Source organism: Bos indicus x Bos taurus, chromosome 22 (assembly GCF_003369695.1).
Source record: "Bos indicus x Bos taurus breed Angus x Brahman F1 hybrid chromosome 22, Bos_hybrid_MaternalHap_v2.0, whole genome shotgun sequence".
Taxonomy (NCBI): Eukaryota; Metazoa; Chordata; class Mammalia; order Artiodactyla; family Bovidae; genus Bos; species Bos indicus x Bos taurus.
The window spans coordinates 43623254-43648365 of NC_040097.1; the positions used below are offsets into that span (position 1 = coordinate 43623254).

Here is a 25112-nt window from a genome sequence, read left to right on the forward strand (position 1 = left end):
TGGACTTAACTCATTTCTTCAAAACTGATTTCTTTTAGTGGGAAATGGTATTTAGAGACCACGGTTTGGGTGTTAGAAGTGTTTCGTGCTCTTGGGTTGGACCTTCTTTCTAGACCACTTCCATGGATAGAACTAAAAAATGGCTTCATCCTTTCCTCTTTTTTTCCTTTTTCGAAATACCAGTTGTTGATACTATGTGGCAGCCTGGATGAGAAGGGATTTGGGGGGAGAATGCATATGTCTGGCTGAGTCCTTTCACTGTTTATCTGAAACTGTTGCAACATTGTCAACTGACTTTACCCCAATACAAAATAAAAAGTTTATAAAAAATAAAATATCAGTTGTTGATATTTGATAATTTTTATTTTGAATTTAGTGCTCCATGATATTTTTATAAATGTAGTCTTTCCCCATGCCCCAAATCTCAGTTTCCACTAACACGCAATGTAATTATCATGCTTTGCCCCACATACACACACAGCAGTTTTAGAATGGCAGGCAATGTGATTACTGGAAAGTGAGTTTGTTTTTGCCCTTAGGATATATCTTTCCAGAGATATACAGTCCAGTCAAATTACAGTGGTTTAAAATCACTTGGGATAGATCTTTGTGTGGTTATGTCACCAACTTGATAAACAGGTTAATTTGTTGTATTTCACTTTCAGACTTTGCAGGGATTACTTTCTGTTTTATAATTATATAAAATATGGTTTCTAAGTGGAATTTAAAAATCTGAATATACTCAGATCTAGCTTCTAGATTTTTCCCATTGTCTTCTTTTCCCATTCCTATTATGTAAGACTTAACAGATAAATTATGAATGATATTTAAAGTGAGATTTTGTCATGGTACTTCTATTATAACACAAGAAGATTTAAGTTAGTTTATTTACTAAAATTATCTGCTTCTAGATTTTTCAGTAAATGGGAACTTTTAGGCCATAGAAGAGGAATATAGACTTTTTTCTTCTTCTGTTGTCCAGAATTTCTTGACTTAATATAGACAGTTCAAGATAAAAGACTTCCTTTCTCTGGGAAGAAAGGAAAACTTTCTTTCCCCATTTGGGGCATGGAAAAAGATTATATTTATAAAAATATCGTATTTGGTAAAAGTTATCAAATACCAACAACTGATATTTTATTTTTTGTAAACTTGTTATTTTGTATTGGGGTAAACATTCTCTCTCTTGAAATGCTAAATCATTTTCCATTTGTCTTTGATGATTTCAGATACTTGAAACCTGACTAGCACTTGGGCCGTTGGTACCACTTGTAATACAGAGATCATCAATACCATTTTTTGAGTAATTCACCCTTAGACCTGAAATTTAAATATTATCTTAGAAAGTATGACATCTGATTTTTAACTTTGTCATTTAAAAGTAAAATTACTTGATTTTATATGTTTTAAGTTAAAAATAAAATTGTTGAAAATCTGAAACCTGCCCAATATTAAAAGTTTTATCCTTTCTAACACATAAAAGAAGTTACCACATCATTTCAGCAGTCTATTTTACATTCTAGTGTATTTATTTTTGTTGCTAAAATACGTTAAATCAAGATATGCCAAATGGTGACATGATAGTAGTTAAAGGTGTGAGTGTTCTGTGGAGAAGGCAATGGCACCCCACTCCAGTACTCTTGCCTGGAAAATCCTTTGGACGGAGGAGCCTGGTAGGCTGCAGTCCATGGGGTCGCGAAGAGTCAGACATGACTGAGTGACTTCACTTTCACTTTTCACTTTCATGCATTGGAGAAGGAAATGGCAACCCACTCCAGTGTTCTTGCCTGGAGAATCCTAGGGATGGAGAAGTCTGGTGGGCTGCTGTCCGTGGGGTCACACAGAGTCGGACACAACTGAAGCAACTTAGCAGCAGTGGTTCTGCAGTTGGGTAGACCTTGGTTCGGGTTCTAGTTTGTGGGTTTTCTTGCTCTGGCCTTGGACAAGGTTCTCAACTTGGTGAGTTTAATTTTTTGGCTACATAGGAATAGTGCATTTCTCATAAATTAGTTGTGGGCATTACATGAGCTGGTGCATATAAATTGAGGTAGGACACAATGGCTTTTAGAAAAGGAATATCCTATCCATGTTAGCTTTTATTTTGGAAGTTATTATTGTTAGGAATATTTGATCAGTTCTCTAAACTCTCATCTACATCTTAGGATGAGTAATGTAAATATAGCACCTAATTTTCAGGACTCCACTGGTTATATGAAAAGAACAAACTGTTAAAGGAATAATTGATGTATAGGTAAAATTTGAGGCTTCTGACTACAAATATACCAGTGCTTGCTATATGAATATAATTACATTAAAAATGTTAATAGAGAAGGGACGTTTAAGGAAACAAAGCTTCTTTTCAGGATCCAAGGTCCGTTTCAGACGTTAGAAGTTGTTTTATATAAACAACTTATATAGTGACTAAAGTTAAAGGGATTTTTTTTAACTCTGGAGTTTTAAGGTATATCATGAGGCCTTTTTAAGTGCCTTCAGATAAAGCTATATAACTCCAGGTTACTCATCTGGTCAGATGTTTGGGAGATTTTTGTTCTTAAGCTTTACTGAGGTATAATTGACAGGTAAAATTGTGATAAATGTATAGCATACAACTTGATGATTTGATATATGCATAAATTGTGAATGGATTCCAGCAACTAACACTTTTCATTCATCACGTTTACCTTTGTGTGTGTGAGAAAGCGCCTATAAATTCTAATCTCAGCAAGTTTCAGTTTTATAGTGTGTGTTATACTTTAGATCCTTAGACAGCTTTTTCATTGAAAGTTTGTACCCTTTTAGTGGCTTCCCACGGAGAAGGCGATGGCACCCCACTCCAGTACTCTTGCCTGGAAAACCCCATGGACGGAGGAGCCTGGTAGGCTGCAGTCCATGGGGTGATGAAGAGTCGGATACGACTGAGCGACTTCACTTTCACTTTTCACTTTCATGCATTGGAGAAGGAAATGGCAACCCACTCCAGTGTTCTTGCCTGGAGAATCCCAGGGACAAGGGAGCCTGGCGGGCTGCCGTCTATGGGGTCGCGCAGAGTTGGACACGACTGAAGCGACTTAGCAGCAGCAGCAGTGGCTTCCCGTTTCTCTTACACTCCTGCCAGCCACCATTCTACACTCTGTTTCTGTGAGTTTTTGTTTCTTTTTCCATAGTTCCACGTATAAGCAATGATTTCTCCGTCTTCACTTAGCGTAACGCACTCCAGGTTCCAATGTTGTCAAAAATGGCAAGATGCCCTTTTTTATGAATAATGTTCCATTGTAGGTAGGTAAGTAGATAGAGATCATGTTTTTTTAATACATTAATCGTTCAGCAGACACTTAGGTTGTTTCCATAACTCGGCTATTGTAAATAATGCCGCAGTGAACGTGAGAGTACAGATAGCTCTTCAGGATAGTGATTTTGTTTCCTTTAGACATAATCCCCAGAAGTGGGATTGCTAAATAAAATGGTAGTTCTACTTTTAATTTCTTGACAGACCACCACATGGTTTTCTGTAGTGGTTGCACCAGTTTACATTCCCACCAACAGTGCGTGGGGGTGCCTTTTTTTTCCACATGTTCATCAGCTTTTGTTATCTCTTGTCTTTTTGATAACAGTCATATCAACATATGTGAAATGATGCCTTACTGAGGTTTTGGTTTGCATTTCCCTGATGATTGGTGATATTGAGGACCTTTTCAAGGATCTGTTGGTCATTTTTCTGATGACAGAGGATGAGATGATTGGATTCCAGTACAGACTTGATGGACATGAGTTTGAGCAAGCTCCAGGAGTTGGTGATGGACAGGGAATCCTGGCATGCTGCAGTCCATGGGGTCACAAAGAGTAGGACACGACTGAGCAACTGAACTGAACTTAGGAAAGTACCTATTCAGGTCCCTTGCTTTTTTAATTTTTTTTTTTACTTGGCCGTGCTGGGTCTTCGTTGTGGCACTCGGGATCCTCAGTCTTGTGGCATGCAGGATCCTTGTTGCAGCAAGTGGGATCCAGTTCCCTGACCTGAATTGAACTCAGGACCCCTGCAGTGGAAGTGTGGAGTCTTAGCCACTGGACCACCAAGGAAGCCCCTGCCTATTTTTTAACTGGAATTTTTGTTGTTGTTCTCTTTTGGCTGTTGAGCAGTATGTGTTCCTCAGATGTTTTTTTATGTTAACCCCTTACCAGCTGTGTGGTTTGCAAATATTTTCTCCCATTCCATAATACCTTCTTGTTGCGTTGTTGGTTTCTTTTGCTCTGGAGAAGCTTGTAGTTTGTTTTAGTCTCACTTGTTTATTTTTGCTTCTGTTGTCTTGGCCTTTGGTGTCAAATTTTTAAAAATTTCAGGCAGTAAAGAAGATACTGGTACACACATACAATGGAATGTTACTCATCCATAAAAAGGAACAAAATAATGCCATTTACAGCAGCATGGATGGACCTGGAGATTGTCATACAGAGTGAAGTAAGTCAGAAAGAGATGTGTCATATAATACCACTTATATGTGGAACCTAGAAAAATGGTACAAATGAACTGATTTGCAAAGCAGAAATAGTCACAGATGTAGAAAAACAAACTTACAGTTACCAAGGGGGAAAGGTGGATGAATGGGTGGAATGAATTAGGAGATTGGAATTAATGTGTATGTACTGTGCTATGCCTAGTCGCTCAGTCATGTCCAACTCTTTGTGATGCTGTGGACTGTGGCCCGCCAGGCTCCTCTGTCTGTAGGATTCTCCAGGCAAAAATACTGGAGTGGGTTGCCATCCTCCTCCAGGAGATCTACCCAACCCAGGGAGCAAACCCAGGTCTCATGCATTGCAGGTGGATTCTTTACCATCTGAGCCACCAGAGAAGCCAAGTATGCACTGCTGTATATAAAACAGATAATTAATGAGAACCTACTCTGTAGCAAAGAGAACTCTACTCATTGTTCTGTGGTGACCTAAATGGGAAGAAAATCTAAAGAAGAGTGGATGTATGTATAACTGATTTACTTTGTGGTACAGAAGAAACCACCACAGCATTGTAAAGCAACTATACTCCAATAAGAATTAATTTAAAAAACTTACTGGCAAGATCAGTGTCAAGGAACTTATCCCCTTGTTTCTTCCAGGAGTTATATGGTTTCAGGGTCTCACGTTCATGTCTTTAATACATTTTAAGTAGATTTTTCTGTGTGATATAAGATAGGGGTCTAGTTGCATTCTTTTGCCTGTGGATATTCTGTCTTCCAGACACCATTTATGGTGAAGAGAGATTATCGTTTCCTCATTGTGTATTTTTTTAATGAATGAAATTTTAATTACTCACATTTTTATTTTATATTTTAGTTATATGCAAATCAAAAAGCCATTTTTAGTTTCTTTTACAGCTACCATAATTTACAGAAAATATAACACCAAAATGCCATTGTATAAATTTACATTTAAAGTTAAATTCAGACTTAAGCAGATTTGTATAGTTAAACTTTTTAAGAAAAATTATTCCATCAGAATCATCAGCTTTAGAAGAACTGATTTATATTTTGAAATGATTTACTAGAAATTTATTCCTTGTATCCCTTTTCTCTTTGGTAACCATAAGTTTGTTTGTTATGTCTATGAGTCTTTTTTTGTTTTGTAAATAAGTTTATTTGTGCTATTTTTTTAATTCCACATGTAAGTAATACCATACAATTTTGTCTTTGTCTAACTTAGTATGATAATCTCTAGCTCCATCCGTTTTGCTGCAAATGGCAGTATTTCATTCTTTTTCATAGCTGGGTGATATTCCACTATACATACTGTATCTTTATCCATTTACCTGTTTACGGACATTTAAGTTGCTTATGTGCTGTCATAGCCTATAAAATATTCTTAACAGTCCTAGTAACAGAGATGCTTCTCAAAATTAAAGAATATCCAAAAAAGTCCTGATTCATAGCTTTTGCTGAATTTCTCCCCATTATAAATTCTTGATATCTTTGCTGAAAATTAGTTTGCCATATATGTATGCATTAATTTCTGGTCTCTCTAGTCTGTTCCACTGATATATATGTCTTTTTATGACAACACTGTACTGTAATTTTGTAATATAGTTTGAAATCAGGAAATACGATGCTTCAGATTTCTTTTTCTTTCTTAAGATTGCTTTGGCTGTTCAGTAAAAAATGCCTTTGGAATTTTGATAGGGATTGCATCAAATCTGTTGACTTTAAAGAGTATGTACACACTTTTAGCAATGTTTCAGTTGATGAGCATGAGCTATCCTTTCGTTTGTGTCTTCAGTTTCTTTCATCACTGTTTTATGGTTTTCGTTGTACAGATCTTTGATGTGGTTGATTTCATTCCTAATTATTTTATCCTTTTTGATGTTGTAAATGGGATAGTTTCTTAATTTCTCTTTCCTGTAGTTCATTGTTAGTGTATAAAACAATTGCTGTTTTAAATGCTGATTTTGTATCGTATGACTTTGCTGAATTTGTTTATTCTAAACACTTTAGGTGGAATATCTAGGGTTTTCTAGATATAACACCATCAGCTGCAAAGAGATGGTTTTACTTCTTTTCTGATTTGGATGGCTTTTCTTTTTTCTTGCCCTGGGTGACACAGATACAGGAATTGGGAGTTCTAGAAAGGGACAAAATAATGGCTAAAATTATCTCCCCCCTCCCCCCCAGAAGGCCTGGGGGATAAATCAGGAGATTAGGATTACTATATTACACACTACTATATATAAAATAGTTAACTAACAAGGACCTACTGTATAGCAAGGTAACTCGACTTGGTGTTCTGCAATCCTGTATGGGAAAAGAATCTTAAAAAGAGTGGCTATATGTACATGAATAACTGATTAACTTTGCTGTACACCTGAAATTAACGCAACATTGTAAATCAACTCTGTTCCAGTTAAAATTTTAGAAAACAATGATCTTTGCCCCAAAGCAGAACAGGAACTATAATCCACACACTTTTTAAAAAAAGACTCTACCTTTTAGCAGTGCATGCTGAAATATTTGTGAACAAAATGATGTTACTGGTGTTTCCTTTAGAATGAAGGAGAGGGGAAAGATGAAACAAGATTGACTGTGAGTTGGTAATTGTTGAAATGATATACATAAGTGAAGTCCCTTGTAAAATATTACTTTTTATTACTTGTCTGAAACTTTTCACAATAAAAAAGTTTAAAGGTTAAAGTAAACGTAACAACTTGGTTGTTTTGAGTCTTGTTAAAGCAGGTTAGTAACATATTCAAATGTTTCAGTTTCTCCCCATTGGTGCTACTTGGCTTTTGAGCCCAGTTCCTCTTGTGACAATTACATGATGTTTCCAATCAATGGAAAAACAGAGTGACTACACAGATATATAATGACTTTATACTAAAAACAAACTTTAATATTTTTAAAGTATTTAAAGAATTCAGGAAACTCTTCCTGACAGGAATTGTACAGGACTGAGGAAGCAAGTGGGTAAATTAATAGTATATTCAGTATACAGAAGATTTCATTTTATGAGATGGGTGAATTTCTGAAAGGGTATATTACAAATATCACATCAATGCCAAACAGTAAAGATTTCTCTAAGAAAATTAATAGAATATTTGGCTAAGAGTGCAAATTATTCTGTGACTGTTAGCAAGTCTAGTAGTAGTAGACTTGGTGAGTTACTAACAAAACTCAAACTGTAGATTTCTCTCTTCCACTAAATACTATTGCCTTGGAAGCAGGAAAATGGCTCCTATTTGCCTTCCTTTTGATCTCTATTTGCTTCTTTAATATTGTAACCCTGCATACCAATGTGCTAAGGATTGGCTAGTTCGAGTTTTTCTGTAGGATGTAGTAGAAAAACCCGATCTACCTTTTTGGCCCAATTTCTTGCTAAGTTCTATTAATGTTATTTTACTTCATTCTCAAAGTAGTGTTCTAGGGTGGTCTCAATGAACAAACAGTGGTTGCACAACTAGTAATAAGGTGAGTCAACTCTGTATGGTTCCAGGATTTTTTTCATTATACTGCATTACTTAGATTATTTAAGAAAGGCTCCACCAGTATAATGGCACCCCACTCCAGTACTCTTGCCTGGAAAATCCCATGGACAGAGGAGCCTGGTGGGCTGCAGTCCACAGGGTCGCTGAGGGTCGGACATGACTGAGCGACTTCACTTTCACTTTTCACTTTCACATGTTGGAGAAGGAAATGGCAACCCACTCCAGCGTTCTTGCCTGGAGAATCCCAGGGACAGGGGAGCCTGGTGGGCTGCCATCTCTGGGGTCGCACAGAGTCGGACACGACTGAAGCGACTTAGCAGCAGCAGCAGCGGCCACCAGTATAATCTGCCCTTTGCTCTCCTCCTGACTTTCCGCGTTGCCATCCGTCTGTAATTTTCCCCTTTTTCCTCTAGGATTGTTTGCCTAAAATTGGATCCGTCTGCAGGATCTAGATAGAGGAAATGGATGAGGTTTTATTGGACTTTGTCCCCTACTAGACAAATTGTAAATTCTGACCTCCTTGATATTTACCAGGATATTTACCATTCAGTCAGTTACAGGCTTCCTTTATCCCAGACTGCCTGCAGTTCAGGAAAGGGTGTAGATCAGAGGCCTATGAATCCCTGAAATTTTTACCTTGAGTTTTGTCTCTGCATTTTTCTGAGGGAACGGTTCATAAGCTTGATAAGATTCTCACAGAAATCTGTGATTACTCCTCAAAAAGGTTATTAACTATAAACATCCTAGGATTTATTCCTAAGAGAAAAACTTGACTCGGTTGATTTCTTCAGCCTGAAAAAAGGCCCCCCTTTGACCTGTTGGGCCAAGCAGCAAACTGTCACAGAGCCTACCTGTGAACATATTCAGTACTTGTTTTCTTATAAAGAATCTGGAAGTTCTTGTATTTTTGAAAATTCAAATAATTTTGCTACTGGAGATCAAAACCTGCTTGTATCAGACTGGCATAGATGCACACTCAGTTGTGCTTGGTAAACCAGTTTTTTCCCAAAGAAAATAACCTTTTGCAAAGGGAGTAAAAAAAAAGGAAATCATTAATAATAAGGCTAGATTCTGTAGAGTAAGGAATGGTGTCAAACAGCTTCCAAACATCTTTAAAACTTATTTTGACTTGTAAATTAGGATTTGTTTTTCATTGTAATAGACTGATAGCTAAATAAACATTCATTGTAGGTCCCCCTCAAAACAGACAAATACTGTTTCCTTTTAACAGTTCAGTAACGGAAAGTTGGTAGAAATTTAATGAATATGTATGCTCAAATAATAGCCAAGAGGTATTCTGCTAGAAAAACAGTAATGAGATAGTTGTACCTCAGGTGGATTTTCAAATATTAATGCTAAGGCAAATGGAGATCCTGCCTTATGGGTTTGCTTCTTGCTTTCATATACATATAGGGGAAGAGTTGGACTTTAAAACATGAAACACAAACTTGAGTCTTAGTGGATTCTTAGGAAACTAAATTCATTGATGAGCCATGGATTGTGTGATTTTTTTTCCTGCTTTAACCAGGGGCTTTCTGGTGGTTTGGCCTAAGAGGTCAAAGGACAGCACCTTCTCAGGCAGGGAGCTGCTTTGGGTTTCCTTTTTGTTTTTTTGGTCACACTTAGTAAATATCATCTGATATATTTATCAGAGTATAAATTGTTTAGCCCCAATTGGAAAAGATCAATTGGCAAATAAAATTTTTGCACTTTTTTTTGAGGCTAAAACTCTGAGATCAAGGTGTTGGCAGGAGTGTTTTCTCCCGAGGCCTCTCTCCTTGGCTTGCAGTTGGTCACTCTCTTGCCTCTTCTTGTGGTTATTCGTCAGTGTGTACACGTACCTGGTGTGTCTCAGTGTGTCCAAACTTTCTCTTATAGGACACCAGTCATATTGAATTAGGGCACATCCTAATGGCCTGATTTTTTAGGCTGTTTTTTAATTGAGACTAAATTGACATATTTCAGGTGTACAATATGATGCAGCCTAACATGCTGCAGTGCATGGGGTCACGAAGAATCAGACACGACTTGGCGACTGAACAACAAAAAAGCATAATGATTTCATAATGATTTGAATACAAAGTCTTGTTAACATATCTCACCTTAAATAGTTTAAAAAAATTTTCCTCTGATGAGAACTTTTAAGATCTCTTAGCAACTTTCAGACTTGCAGTACAGTGTTAACTAGTCACCATATTATAGATTATACATACCCCCATGACTCATTTATTTTATAAATGCAAGTTTCTACTTTTGACGCCCCTATAGCCATTTCTTCCACCCCCACAATTTTTGCAGTTTTAAAAAACTGTGCCCAACAAGTTTGGGAACCACTACTCTATAAGTTATTAAGGGTGGTCTACAAGAGATTTATCCAAGTCTGGGGCATAGGATTTCTTCTTATTATTTGTCTTAGTTTTCATATTGGTTATCAAGCACTAGAAAAGGATATGTACAATATTCAAAAACAGTAGTATTGAATATTTAGGAATATTTTACTTAGGAAAAAGTAAGTTTGTAAATAGAAGATGTTTTAACAAAAAGGAAAAGTGGAAGGTAAAACCTAAGATGCTTCATGTTCTCCTCAACTTGATTCAGTGCTGGAATTCTAGGCTTTGCTTACGGTCAGACTCTGATAGGACCGAAAAACCAGCAGAAGCGATTGAAAGAGATGGTAAAATACTTGGGAAATTTCAACAGGGCATATGGTTGTGATTATACTTTGCATAAGAATTTGGAGCAATTTACTAAACTCTTTGTATTTATTTAAAAGTACTGCTTTGACTGTGCCCTGGGGCTAATTTAAGTATTCCTTAATGAAGGGCCTTCCTGGTGGCTCAGTGGTAAAGAGTCTGCTTGCAATGTGGGAGACCCCAGTTCGATCCCCAGGTCCAGAAGATCCCCTGGAGAAGGAAATGGCAACCCACTCCACTATTCTTTCCTGGGAAATGCCATGGACAGAGGAGCCTGGCAGGCTGCAGACTATGGAACTGGAAGAGTCAGCCATGACTTAAGGACTGAACCACCACCATCAGTCAGTAAAGAATATGCCTGCAATGCAGGAGACTTGGGAAGATCCTCTGGAGAAGGAAATGGCAGCCCACTCCAATATTCTCGCCTGGAGAATCCCATGGACAGAGGAGCCTGGTAGGCGACAGTCATGTGGTCACAAGAGTCTAAACCACCACCACTCATTAATGAATGAGAATTTTGGCCCCAGTATAGCTGAAGTGTTTATTGAAACTGGTTTATCAAGGTTTTAATTTTTATTTCTTTATATTTTGGCTGCACTGCACGGCTTGCAAGATCTTAGTTCCCCAGCCAGGAATTGAACCCAGGCTCTCAACAGTGAAGGCATGGGAGTCCTACCCATTGAACCACCAGGGAACTCCCTGTATCAAAGTTTTAAATTATTTTTCATATTGAGATTTCCAGAGAATAGCTTTACAGTCCATAAGTTAAATATTTTTGATGTTTTGCAGATATGTAAAGTTTCTGAGCCTCATAAAAAATTACTAGCTAGTTGGTCCAGAGATGTTCATCTTCTTCTAGGGAAATAATGTACTTATTTTTCCAGAGCTTTCATTCTACACAGTAACCTACTGTATAAGTAAATATAGGCTAATTTTTGGCTTACGTCACTGTTTATTTAACTTTACTGTTATCAATACAGTTTATGGCAGGTAGTTTGGTGATAGAATGTTTAATGGTATATATTTGCATTGACAGTGATTTGGGCCTCTTTTCCACTAACTGGATCATCAGGTATCTCTGCTTTGTGGTTCATGTAGGAATCAGCTATCTACATCCCACGTGTTTCTCTTCTGTGACACTCACCATTGTTAGTACTGTGACCCTTACCATTATTCATTATTGGTGAGTTATTTTTTGACTGTAAAGTATGCCTTCATTGAGTCGGTGAGCTTTTTTAACCCTAGGTTTGTCATCATTCTAAGGTTCTCGTACTCTTAAGAAATTGCTCATTAAGAACAGCTGGCCAACACCTCAGATATGAGCCATTGCTACTGTGATGATAAAGAGAAGGATAATCAGTCCTCCTCTTTTTAATGCTGTGGTTTCACTTATTTTTGCTTATTGGTGCATAACATATACCTACAGAAATACTATGTCACAGACTGGCTTGTGTGTCTGCTTGTGCTTAACTCTGCTACAAGGAGAAACTTGCATTCCCAAGAACACAAGAAATCTTATTATCAACAAACTCAAATCAAAAAATAATTGCATACAGGGACTTAACTTCCCTGGGCTTCTGCTGTAGGGGACTTGGTCACGGAGGTTGGGTAGGGGGGAACACCGAGATCACACATGCCCTGTGGTGCAGCCAAAAAAGTTTTCATAAAATGAATCATAAGCGCCAAAAGCTTTTTTTAAAAATTGCTTTCAATCCTTTTTTTTTTTTTGGCCACATGGTTTGTGGGATCTGAGTTCCCCAACCAGAGATTGAACCTGTGTGCCCTCCAGTGGAAGCAGAATCCTATAACCACTGGACCACCAGGGAATTCCCAGTAATTTTTTTAAGCGGGGTGGGGGGGGGCACGGGACATTTTTTCATAGCCATGTGTGTATAAACATTGCTCAGCAAATCAGTTGATGGGTTACATTAAGCTTTTTATCCATTTTCACTTTTGCAATGAAATGATGGTCTTTCCATATCACTGCCACCTGTCATCATATGCTAGCCACTCTCAACTATATTTAAAATAAACAAGGGACAACTTTACTCAGCAGATGTAATACATACAACCTGTATTTCTGGGATTTGCTTTAAAATAATAGTATAGAAGAGGAAAGGTTATAAATAAAATAAGATGACTGTGAGTTGGATGTTCATTAAAGCTTGGTAGGATCTGTATCAGTTCAGTACAGGGTTTTCTGTGATTTTATATTTGTTTGAAATTGCTCTTAATAAAGTTTTTTTAAGGTGCCAAAAAAAAAACCATATCAGACAAGTAGTGTGAACAAAATTTTGAAGGAAAAGGAAAAAACACAGGTTAATATCTAATTAACAAAGGCAATCTTTTATTCAGGCAAAGGAATTTGAACTAACCCAGTAGATATTAGGTATCCATTTTAAGTCTTAATAGTAGAATGATAATGATCATAATTAGGCCCTAGAAGGATTAGCATTATGGGAAAATGAAGAGAACCCAGAGGCCATGAGAGCAGTTCATTGCAACCTTGAATCGTGTTGCTGAATGGATAAAAGACAATTCGTGAAATATTTCAAAGGAGAAAGAATAGCTATTCATCTAGGCTCTCAGTCAGGTGCTAGTGCCAGCACAGAGAAAGGGAGGGATATTTTGCCTCATTTGCCCAGAACTTAGATTTGAACCATGTCTAGTGTAATAGGGGAACATATACCAAATGATTTATAGAAATTTGTTATAAATTTAGTCAATATTTTGGCACTCTTATAATAAACCATATTGATGAGCTTCTTATAGTTTCAAAATTTCTTCTCTTTCCAAGGGTAATTAAAACTGAAGGTATCATATTTTATACTACTGAGGCAGAACTGCTTCAACAGAGCTTTGATAACCTGTTTGAAGAGCTCAGATCTACAGATGCTATCTAGATGGTTAGCATAATTTGTTTTTTGATAACTGGGGAAAAAAATTTAGAGCTTGGTGCTGCCTTATCTCATGAGACAACCACCCCCACTCCAGTACTCTTGCCTGGGAAATCCCATGGACGGAGGAGCCTGGTAGACTGCAGTCCATGGGGTCTCGAAGAGTCGGACGCGACTGGGCGACTTCACGTTCACTTTTCACTTTCATGCATTGGAGAAGGAAATGGCAACCCACTCCAGTGTTCTTGCCTGAAGAATCCCAGGGACAGCGGAGCCTGGTGGGCTGCTGTCTATGGGGTCGCACAGAGTCAGACACGACTGAAGTGACTTAGCAGCAGCAGCATGAGACAACTGTAAGAAAGTACTTTGGTTCTGTAATAGTACCTTATCTAAGTTTTACTCTGAATATCCCAGCCCAAATTTAGTGAAAAAGTAACTGAGATCTCCTACTCAGCATAAAAGAATTTTAGAGGTCATCCAGTGCATTCAACAGTATGTGAACTGTGAACTTCCAGAGGTTCAAGCTGGATTTAGAAAAGGCAGAGGAACCAGAGATCAAGTTGCCAACATCCACTGGATCATTGAAAAAGTAACAGAGTTCCAGAAAAACATCTACTTCTAGTTTATTGAGTATGCCAAAGCCTTTGACTGTGTGGATCACAAGAAACTGTGGAAAATTCTGAAAGAGATGGGAATACCAGACCACCTGACCTTCCTGAGGAATCTGTATGCAGGTCAAGAAGCAACAGTTAGAACTGAACATGGAACAACAGACTGGTTCCAAATCGGGAAAGGAGTACGTCAAGGCTGTATATTGTCACCCTGCTTATTTAACTTATATGTAGAGTACATCATGAGAAATGCCAGACTGCATAAAGCACAAGCTAGAATCAAGATTTCCAGGAAAAATATCAATAACCTGAGATATGCAGATGACACCACCCTTACGGCAGAAAGTGAAGAACTAAAGAGCCTCTTGATGAAAGTGAAAGAGGAGAGCAAAAAAGCTGGCTTAAAACTCAACATTCAGGAAACTAAGATCATCGCATCCGGTCCCATCACTTCATGACAATTAAATGGAGAAACAGTGGAAACATCGCTTTTATTTTGGGGGGCTCCAAAATCACTGCAGATGGTGATTGCAGCCATGAAATTAAAAGACTCTTGCTCCTTGGAAGCAAAGTTATGACCAACCTAGACAACATATTAAAAAGCAGAGACATTACTTTGCCAACAAAGGTCGGTCTAGTCAAAGCTATGATTTTTCCAGCAGTTGTGTAGAGTTGGACTATAAAGAAAGCTGAGCATAGAAGAATTGATGCTTTTGAACTGTGGTGTTGGAAAAGAGAATCCCTTGGACAGCAAGGAGATCCAACCAGTCCATCCTAAAGGAAATCAGTCCTGAATATTGACTGGAAGGACTGATGCTGAAGCTGAAACTCCAATACTTTGGCCACCTGATGTGAAGAGCTGACTCATTTGAAAAGACCCTGATGCTGGGAAGGATTGAGGGCTGGAGGAGAAGGGGACGAAAGAGAATGAGATGGTTGGATAACATCACCGACTCATTGGACATGAGTTTGAGTAAACTCTGGGAGTTTGTAATGAACAGGGAGGCCTTGCATGCTGCAGTTCATGGGGTCTCAGAGTTGGACTCGACTGAGCAACTGAACTGAACGGAGTGCACTCAATCAATAGTCTTAATCACTGAATTATTGAGAATTCGTAGTTAACTTTCATTTTAGGATTTTCTTTTAGGCAGTAGAGAGTCTCTTCTAAGGAAGAGACTGTATGAAGACCCTTAGAATTGAAATTATTTTGAAGCTTATGAGAAAATATAGCTTTCCCACTGTGTTTATGGGAGTGTAAAATGGCTTTAATTTTGTGGAGCGTGGTTCAGCATCACTAGTAAATATGCTTGTGCCCTTCTAGTAGTTCCACTTCTAAGAATGTGTCCAAAGGAAATGTTTATACACGTGTATAAAGAAAGGCATATGTACATGCATGCAGTGCAGCATTGTGTATATTGTGGAAAATTAGCAACAATCTAAACATCCACCTGCAGAGGACTGATTTGAATTACAGTACATCCACAGAATAGAATACAGTGTTGTCATTTAAGAGAAATAAGTCTGTACTTATGCATATAAATGTCCAAAACTAAATGAGCCAGGTAGATTAAAGAAGAATAGGGTTATCACTTTCATCTTTGGGGACTAAACTTGTGTGAGAATTTCACTTCTACTTTTTATGCTTTTGTAATGTTTGTATATTTTTATAATATATTTTGTATTATACATTTTGTAAGTTTATATAAAATAAAACACTTAAAATTTATGTTGTTGTGATATTTATTCTTTTATTTATAAGTTAATAAAGATACAGCTGTTGGTCAGGAGAGGATCCCTGTTGTGCATATCAGAATTACTAAGCTTTAAATTCCTTTACTGCTATATACTTTGGCACCTCGTCAGCCAAATAATCACAGGACATGTATGGTCAGGTTCTGTTTGTGTTTTGAAGGTTCTTTCTGCCCATTGTTCATCATTCTTCTTCATTCTTAATAGAATTTTTCATGAGACCAGTCAATGATAAGTTTTGTCTAAACAGTTTAAAAGATTTATTACAGAAGAATCTGTTTCAGTGCTCCTCCGTGTCACTGCTAAACTATGGAGTGGCTTGGGTTTTCTTTCTTTGGGGGTAGGGTGGTGGTTTCACTTCAAGATGACTCATAAATTGTAGAGGCACACTTTAGGATTTTCTATTCACTTCATGGTTGTGAAAATGAAATACTTGGCACACAGGCAAACCAAAAGAGTTTTTACTGAGTACCTGCCCTTTTCTAGTTGGATAAGAGCAACATTTGTAAATAGCTCTTAACATCGTTTTTATACATAGTATAATTATATGAGTAGTTACTTCATGGTTATTGAATGAATGGATGAAGAAAACCCTAACAGATCTAGATAATGTAACTCCCGAGAACCAGGAATGTTGATCTGAACTTGTTCATCTAACAGAACCAGTAACAACTGGCGCTTAATTTTTTTTTTTTTTTTTAATTTCTTTTAGGAAATTCCCTGGCAATCCAGTGATTTGGACTCCGTGCTCTCACTGCAGAGGGCCTGGGTTCATTCTCTTATTGGGGAACTAAAATCCCACAAGCCGCTCAGCAGCCTCCAGAAAAAAAAAAAAATTTTTTTTTTATTCTGATGTTGGTATCTAATTTTCTTTCTTTACGCCACTACTGGGTATGTGGCTTCTTCTAAGTTAATATTTTTAAAGCTCTGTTTCTTTGCTTACTTAGAATAATGAATTAGACTCTAAACTTAAGACTCTGAATTTTTTATCAAGTAGAGAAATTTTTCCTAAACTAATGAAAGTATAAAATTAATGCCTTATAAATGTCCATAACCTACTTTGTCTGGAGGAAATAAACATTATTCCCATTTCAAGGTTTGGAAATGAAAAGCTATGATTGAGAGGAGGAGGCAAACAGGAGAGGTTCTTTTCCAGTCTAGTGGAGAAATGGCTCTAAAGCATGATCAGAGGCTACAGAGTAGAACAAAACCTTTAGGAAGTCTTTTGAATATAGCTCTTTAAAGAGATAAATCAAAGTTGACTGAGGGCATCATCTTTACTTGATACTTACAAAACTAAAATTTTCCGAATTGATTATTTCTAAGGACAGAAAAAGTCTGCATCCTTGGTTAGTTTCACAGTGAATATCTGTTTACCATTGTTAAATGGGTTATAAATAAAATACTTTTTTCCTTAATATAATCTAAAAATAATTTAAGATCGCAGTAGTTCCATTATTCACAGCCATGTGCTCTTATCCTGTCTCCCTCCCAAGTACAGTGAAGTATGTCTTTGCTTCTACAGTATTACCATTAATGAAGTTCTTCATGGGGAAAGAAATTTTTACTATGAACTGAAATAGGGTTTTTGTTTTTTGTTTTTTACTGGGTTTTAATTACCTCCTATTCTAGTAATTTAGAGCTTTTATAGACATCAGTTTATTGTGCCAAGCCCAGTTGCCCCTAGAGGGAGTATAAATTTAGGTAAAGGAGCCAGGGGTTAAACAAGTGTTGAAGGAGAAGGGGTGGGAGAAAGGGAAAACTTTATCTTGGCTCTACATTACTAAATCATGATCTTTTGTTAGTCTCTCTAGTTTATCAAAACACGTCTGTCTTTTCTTCTCTTCAGCCCTGCACTTCTAGATCCTTTGCCTGTATTAACTTGCTTCAGATTGTAAGCCTAACTTATACTTAAACTACCCCAAGTATGTGAACTTTCCCCCAGAACTCTGAGCTCTCTCTCTTAGAGTTGGTGTCTTATTTTCCCGTAATTCTTATTTATTTATTCTAATGCTTGTTTCTTATCTCTCCTAGATTTTTTTTTTTTTTTTTTTGCATTTTTCCCACATACCCTTTGCTCACATTTTTACTGTAGGAAAGTTGAAATACACATTGTTGGAAATGAGTGAAAATAATTTTTAGCCATCATCAGGTTATTAATAGCAGCTCTTCTCTGTTTACATATGTTTAAAAGTTACAGCCATTTAAATTCTTGATTGCTACAAGCCCCAATTCATGTGCACCTTTGAGTCAGCAGAATAGGTATTCTTTCTGTTGTACAATGAGAAGACGGACTTTCAAGACATTGCATTAATTGTTAGTGCCAGGATTCACAGAAATTTAGAGCATGAGGAAACCCAGTGAAGATTTTAGAGGAATTTAAGGTTCATCTATAAAATGTTATTTTTATGAGATCACCAGATTAAATAAGTTGTAGGTTAGAACTCAAATTTCCTAACTCCTAATACACTATTTTTTCATAATTTTTCTTGTCCCAAGATAAAAAGCTTTTATGTTGCTGTAAAACGGCAGTGTTTTTCCTCAATATCTCAGTTTGGATTGGAAATGGAAGATAAGCATATAATGTAGCTGCCACATTAGTTCTCAAACAAGTTGGTCATTTATATACAACAAGTTGTATATTTATTGCATTCTTAACTATTCTGTGATTTAAAAATTAAGTTGAAGGTAATAATCACCAAAAAGTCTTGTCAGATACTTTCCCCATCTTCTCTTTTTACTGTTTAGTCATTCAAAAGTAAGAAATTTAAATAAAGAGTATTTAAGAATAAATTCAGCTTATATGTATAACAAAATTTTGAATAATCAGATTCAGAAATTAAATCTTAAAATTAATGGTTATTTCCTTTTAACTAACCCTTATTGAATATTTCTCTGACATGTTTTCTTCTTAACTGAGTTGGGTTTATTGGCCTGTTAAAAGTCTTCTACTGCTTTTAGAGTTATTCTGTTAATCTGTTGATTTTTAATTTAATATTATGTAATAGTTTAAATATTAGGGTAGTAGATTTGACTGAACACATTGGTTTCAGAATGCATTTTAGAAGCTTGTGTTTTTAGTGAACCCCCGTTTAAAGGTTATTGCTTTCAGAAAGAAAAAATTTGGTTAATTGTGGCTTCTGGCTACTTAAAGAGTTTAGAGAATAGAGTTGTCTTGTATACAGACTTTTATTTAGTATTCCAGTGAAGGAGGATCCTAATAATTTCATAGTAACAATATTGTGTTAGCAGCCTGATAGCCAAAGCTCTGAAAAAGAAACCAGACCTAGGAGGTGAAGAATCTAGGGAGTATTTAAGTTGATTCTAGAATAGTAAGTTGTGGCTAATAGGTTGAAAATAATCATTACCCTCTCTTAAAAGATTAATATCACTGCCTTTGAGAAAAGTGGGCCTTGCAAACTGTAACTCAGCCTACCTTTTATGCCAGCCTAAGCGGGAAGAGATTATCTCTTTTTCTGTAATACGTGCCTACTTTTAACATACTGAGTTTAACATAATTTCAAAAATACCTATAAAATATACCTTTCTGGCCCTTAATAAATAAGATAAATTGTGCATAATTTATCTTTACTCTGAAATCTCATAATTTTGCCCTAGATTTCAAAGTGATTTTAAAACTTAGGAAAGCCACTATAGCTCAGAACATATATTTATGAGGATGAAGGAAAAAGGTGTAAAATTTCAATGTAAGTAAGTACCTTGCTGATAACATGAGAATTCATAAAATAAAAGCAATCTCAATGTTTTATTTCACATTGAATGATAGAGGATAGATATAAAGCCAGAGGAACTAAAAAGGGACACCATGAGAAAATGGCATGGTTGTATATGTCTAAATATATATTCACTTACATGCTTTGTCAGAGACCAAAATTTAGGAAGAAATTTGACTTTCTGGTGGTTTGTGGAGAGAGCTGATCAGAGACTGCTTCTTGGCTAAGTTTCTGTCTGCATAGGCTGTTAACAATTGTTTCTCTGGCAGCAGATCTTGTTCATCAGGATTGCATCATTTCTGGGAGAATGGCCAAGGTCCACAGCCACAGTACAAAGACTGTCTGAAGCATATGAGGCCTGTTCTTTTTCTGAAGCGGCACTCCTCTTCCTGCCAGTCCTCTTCACAGGATTACTGAAGCAGATTTGTTCTGAATTTCTTTCATCGGATTGGCTGTTTATTGGACTCTTGTCTCCCAGCTGCTTCCGGCTCACCTGGCTGATGCAATTTCTTTTTCTGAAATCTCTGTTGGAGTTGTTCTTAAAACACTTATTGTCTGTCTTCTCTGAGAGTGACCTGACAGATCACATGGGTCTTGTGCTTTCAGCAAGTCATATAGAGAAGAGACTGTCAGAATGACAAATACAGAGACTATTGACCATTTCTGAACCCAATTAAAAAGACAGGAGTAATTATAAACCATTTCTGGCATGTTCTTAACAGCCTTTTCCTTAGAAACTGTATGTATCAATAAATGGTGATTTCTCAAAGAGTACTCAGGACTGGGAGACCAGCTGGTTGTGTTTTTAAGTCTAAGAATTTAATACTATTCCTAGGGGTTCTGGAGGAGTGTTCTGATTGTAGTTAAATTGAAATTCCAGAGCATTTGTTGTTGCTAAAGGAGTGTATTTCTTCCTTGATGTAATTTCTTCCTTTTGTTTACTGTTACCCTCATGCTTTTCATTTTTATGACTTCCCTGGTGGGTCAGACGGTAAAGCATCTGCCTACAATACAGGAGACCTGGGTTCGATCCCTGGGTCAGGAAGATCCTCTGGAGAAGGAAACAGCAACCCACTCCAGTACTCTTGGCTGGAGAATCCCATGGATGGAGGAGCGTGGCAGGCTACAGTCCATGGGGTCACAAAGAGTCAGACACGACTGAGCCACTTCACTTCACTTCACCCTCAGGCCTTTCATTTGTATAGTTCTGAGTATGGTCTTTTAAAATGGTTTCTAAAGAATAGTTTATTTTCCAGTTTTTAATAAGTTAGAAATCCATAAGATATCAGCATAAAGAACATTTACTGCTTGGTACTGGAATCCCTCAAACAACTATTTTCACATATATGATATATTAACACTTCAGATATTGATACCCTTTTCAGTTAAATTGACTTTGTCCCCCTCCCCAAAATCCTGGGTCATCACCTGTTTTCCTTTTCAGAGTGTAGAAAGCAAATTAAAGCTCTGTTTTCTACACTTCTTCCATTGTGTAGTTGAGAAATTGACTCTTGTCAGTCTTTCTGTAGTAGGATAAGAGGATGGAGAGATGTGTTGGGGGAGGAAAAGAGTAATGTGAGCTTTAATAGATGATGGTGAATCCCTGTTTGACTGGAGAATCACATGAACTTGATTAAAGAAAAGCCTGTGAGTTTAGGAATGGGTCAGGAAAGAAGCATCTTCTCAGAGAGAGAAAACGAATCCTTTGAGAAATGGAAGAGAATTCTAATTGGATGGAAAGAAAAGGATCACCCAGAGACAGTACTTACCACTTAACTCAAAGACAGTTGCCATTTCTACCTTTTATTTAGGTTCTGGGTTTACAGGAAAATAATGTAACAAGGTTAAAGGACAAAGATAAATCACTAGATGGAACATAGTATGGTAAACAAGGCAGAATACAGAAATGAAACAAAATTGCCATTAAAATATTATTTCTCTAGAATTCCATGCTGTGTGTCCATCTTTGTTATTTCTATCTATACTAATTTGTTTCTTAACTTTTTCTAGGTCTTCACAGCTTCTGGCAGATAATTTTGGGGGACTTCATATTCAGAGGTCTATAAAAAGGTGACTGAGCCAAGTAAATTCTTTTGTTTTAACTTTTGCACTTCAATGAATACTAAAACTTTAATTTTGATATAATAGTGATCATAATTTATTCAGCAAATATTCTCAAAAATTTCTGTGCCAGGAAATATTCTCAAATACTTGTTCTAGACTTTGGATCTATAGCAGAGGATAAAACACAGAAATCCTTGTCCTAATTGAGTTTATATTTTGGTAGTAATAGAGACAAATTAACAAGTAAAAGAAATCTTGAAACTGTTCCACAAAGAGATGTTAATTCTTATCACTCTTTCTAGGACATATCTCCAAACTGTATGATAAGTTAGTAACTGCTATAACTACTAAACTTTGTAAACTGTAGTAGGAACCTGTTGTCTTACGTTATAAAACTAGAGTAATTATAATTACATATTGCATATAGATAATGTTAGAAGTTCTTCAGTGAACTTTTAATAGCTACATTTTACATGTTATGTAGAAGAGGAACTAGGCTCAGGGTTATATGAGAAGTTTGGTTTTGCCATCTTTTTTATTATTATTAAAAAGGCCCAATATTATAAAAGTATTACTTGAAGCAAAATAACCATGCTAATCTAAAATGCCTTCATCAGAAGAGTGGGAATGGTCATGTAGAATTACAAAAAAGTTTTCTTTTATCTAGACACCTGCATTTTTTTAATGGTTATATAACAGTAATGGCTATGACAGGATTTTTTAGTGGTGTTGAGTAATTGGGGGTTGGGTTCTTTACTGAAGTATAACACGTGATTCGGATTCCAGTATTGGTCAAGGGTAATATTATTATTAGATTGCGTTCTGGTTGTTAAGTAGCCTTTGGATTTTTTGTTTTTAATTCGAGAATTATACAGTGATATCAAATAAAGAAAGAGTTGTAACCAACAGCTCCCAAAGTTCAAAAATGCCCTTTTGGACTTACTTGATAAGTATTCTCTCTTCTGTTTTTTGTAGATTTTATTTCAGTTTCCCAGAGGCTCAGAGGGTATACAGATCTACTCTGTTTGAATATATTGTTAGGGAAAAGAAACATTTATGTGTAGGATGGGCCCCAAAGCAGAAAGTTATGCTAGTCACTTTTTTTTTTTTTTTACAAGCTGTAAGGACAATAGATAGGAAGATCTTCCTTTTTCATTTCAGTCTCAAGTCGAATATGTCACCCCAAGTTGAGTAGGAGCAAGTGTATTGCCACACCCAGATTTTGGAGAGTCCTGGAGAAGGCAATGGCAACCCACTCCAGTATTCTAGCCTGGAAAATCCCATGGATGGAGGAGCCTGGTAGGCTGCAGTCCATGGGGTTGCACAGAGTCGGACACGACCGAGCGACTTCACTTTCACTTTTCCTTTCATACATTGGAGAAGGAAATGGCAACCCACTCCAGTGTTCTTGCCTGGAGAACCCCAGGGACGGGGGAGCCTGGCAGGCTGCCGTCTGTGGGGTCACACAGAGTCGGACACGACTGAAGCGACTTAGCAGCAGATCCATTGGTGAGATACAGCTCTTTCAAGTGTAGATGCCAGGGAGGACTACTTAGTTTACAGCTGTTCTAGCACTTTAAAATAATGATATAAAAGAAGAATATTATTTTTATGTGTTTTTAAAAATCTTGGCCTGATTCACTGTTCACAGTTGGTTTTCTTTTCCACATTAATTTGCTTCATATTTCAAAATAAGAGTCAAGCGTCTCAGATCGTCTTAATCATTTTAAAATTTGTATTAATCTCCTGGATTGACTCAATTAATATGCTATTACTTTTCATTTGATTTAATTTTTTAGTGTAAATAATCATTTACTACTGTGTTATTTGTCTTATCATGAATCAGTATATCATGACTTCTTACTATATATTTTTTTCTTTTTTTGAAAACCTTTGTTAACCTGAACCTTAACAGTCAAATTGAGTTTCTTTCCTCCCACATAAATTACTTCTTGTTACATTCTTTTAATGATTTTTTTTTAACAAAGCTGTAAAATCACTAATGTAAAAATCAGAGTACACTTTTTCCCTTTGCACCATACTTCCAAGTCTGTTAATCTAATTTTGTTTGTTTATATTACTGAGTTTGTCTTTCTGTTCCCAAATTCCACTGGCTGTGGTCACCAGTTCAGAGTATCCTCACTGCTTTTCCATGCAGTGTTTTCTCATTTTTATCATGAAACGGTACACTTGATGTCTTATGTGTTTATTCGTACATAGTGGTGGGTATCACCTTACAAATATAGTTAACCATTACGTCTTCTCCCCAAATTATAGTTATTAAAAAAAGTGTAAAAGTGTAAAAGGGTATTCTGTGTCAAAAGAAGGCAATAAAAAGCAGCTATTTTCAGTCAAATATAAATAAATTGATCACTTTTATTATCCTATTTAATTTGGAAGGAATAACATTAAACTGTGATAATTCTTTTGACCATTATCTGACTTAAAACTCATTAGTTAGGTCCTAGAACATCTTGTTTGATAAGCAGTTGTGAATGGGAGAAATGTGCTCATTGATGAGCAGACTATCTAACTTTTTCCTTTATCTGAAAAGAAAAAAAATGGAAATGAAAAGAGAGCATGATTTTTGTTACCTCACTTTGTGGAACATTAATGCAGAGCATAGTAAACACGGACAATGCTGATTCCTTGTATTTTATATCTATCCCTTAAAAACTTCATTCAAAAAAATAGAAAAATATTCATTAGCGTTTGCAATAAATTTAAAGACCTATCTGGTTACTAGATATTTTCATTTTCTGTGCTAGGATTCCTCATGTCCATAACATGTTGGTTGAGGCTCTGCAGCTCACCCCCACTCTCAGAGTGGCCAGTCTCCAATAATTGGACCCCGTGATTTCCACTCTCTGCTGTGTTGGACGTCATGAGCATTGCAATCCCTCTGGGAGTCACCACACCAGATACATCCTACTCAGATATGGCTGCTGGATCAGAGTAAGTGCTGCTTCCTAGGTAGTAGGTACATTACCAGTTTGTATCAAGACAAATTTCTTATGGGCATCTAATAGTAAATATGTAGTATTTTCTGTACCCAAGCCTAGCCCATTATAAATGACATTAGACCGTTCCCTTTCCCCTGTAGAAGCTGGAGTCAAAAAAGAATTAGAAGGGGGAGGAAAAGAATTTGGGAGGGGGGAGGTATTTCTGAGTAAATAATTAAGAGGACTAAATTTTCGAGATAGTGATTATTTTCATTTGTTTTGATGGGTAAGGAAGACAAGTAGGTGTCACTACCTGCTTCTGTAGAGTTAATGATTATCTGATGAATGGAGGATAAGGAGGAGTTCTCTCCTGCTGATTTTCCTTGAAGGCCTCTTCCTATGTACTTCTCATTATTCTAGAGTAAAGGGGCTGCTACTGTATGGGCAGGTTACTTAGACCTT

The 25112-nt window shown here is 36.7% G+C and overlaps 1 protein-coding gene across 7 annotated transcripts in view; it reads left to right on the forward strand.

The window, feature by feature from the left end:
* Nucleotides 1-25112, forward strand: part of SETD5 (SET domain containing 5) — a 79217-nt gene that overhangs the window by 11622 nt on the left and 42483 nt on the right. For 5 of the 7 annotated variants that reach the window (XM_027523348.1, XM_027523342.1, XM_027523352.1 and 2 more), the window contains exons 2-3: nucleotides 21655-21714; nucleotides 24477-24663. In XM_027523348.1, the coding sequence (XP_027379149.1) occupies nucleotides 24593-24663 (71 nt within the window). In that variant the 5' untranslated portion in view covers nucleotides 21655-21714; nucleotides 24477-24592. Of the gene's footprint in view, nucleotides 1-21654; nucleotides 21715-24476; nucleotides 24664-25112 lie in introns of those variants that run through there. The other 2 variants (XM_027523351.1, XM_027523349.1) reach the window with 1 other exon arrangement.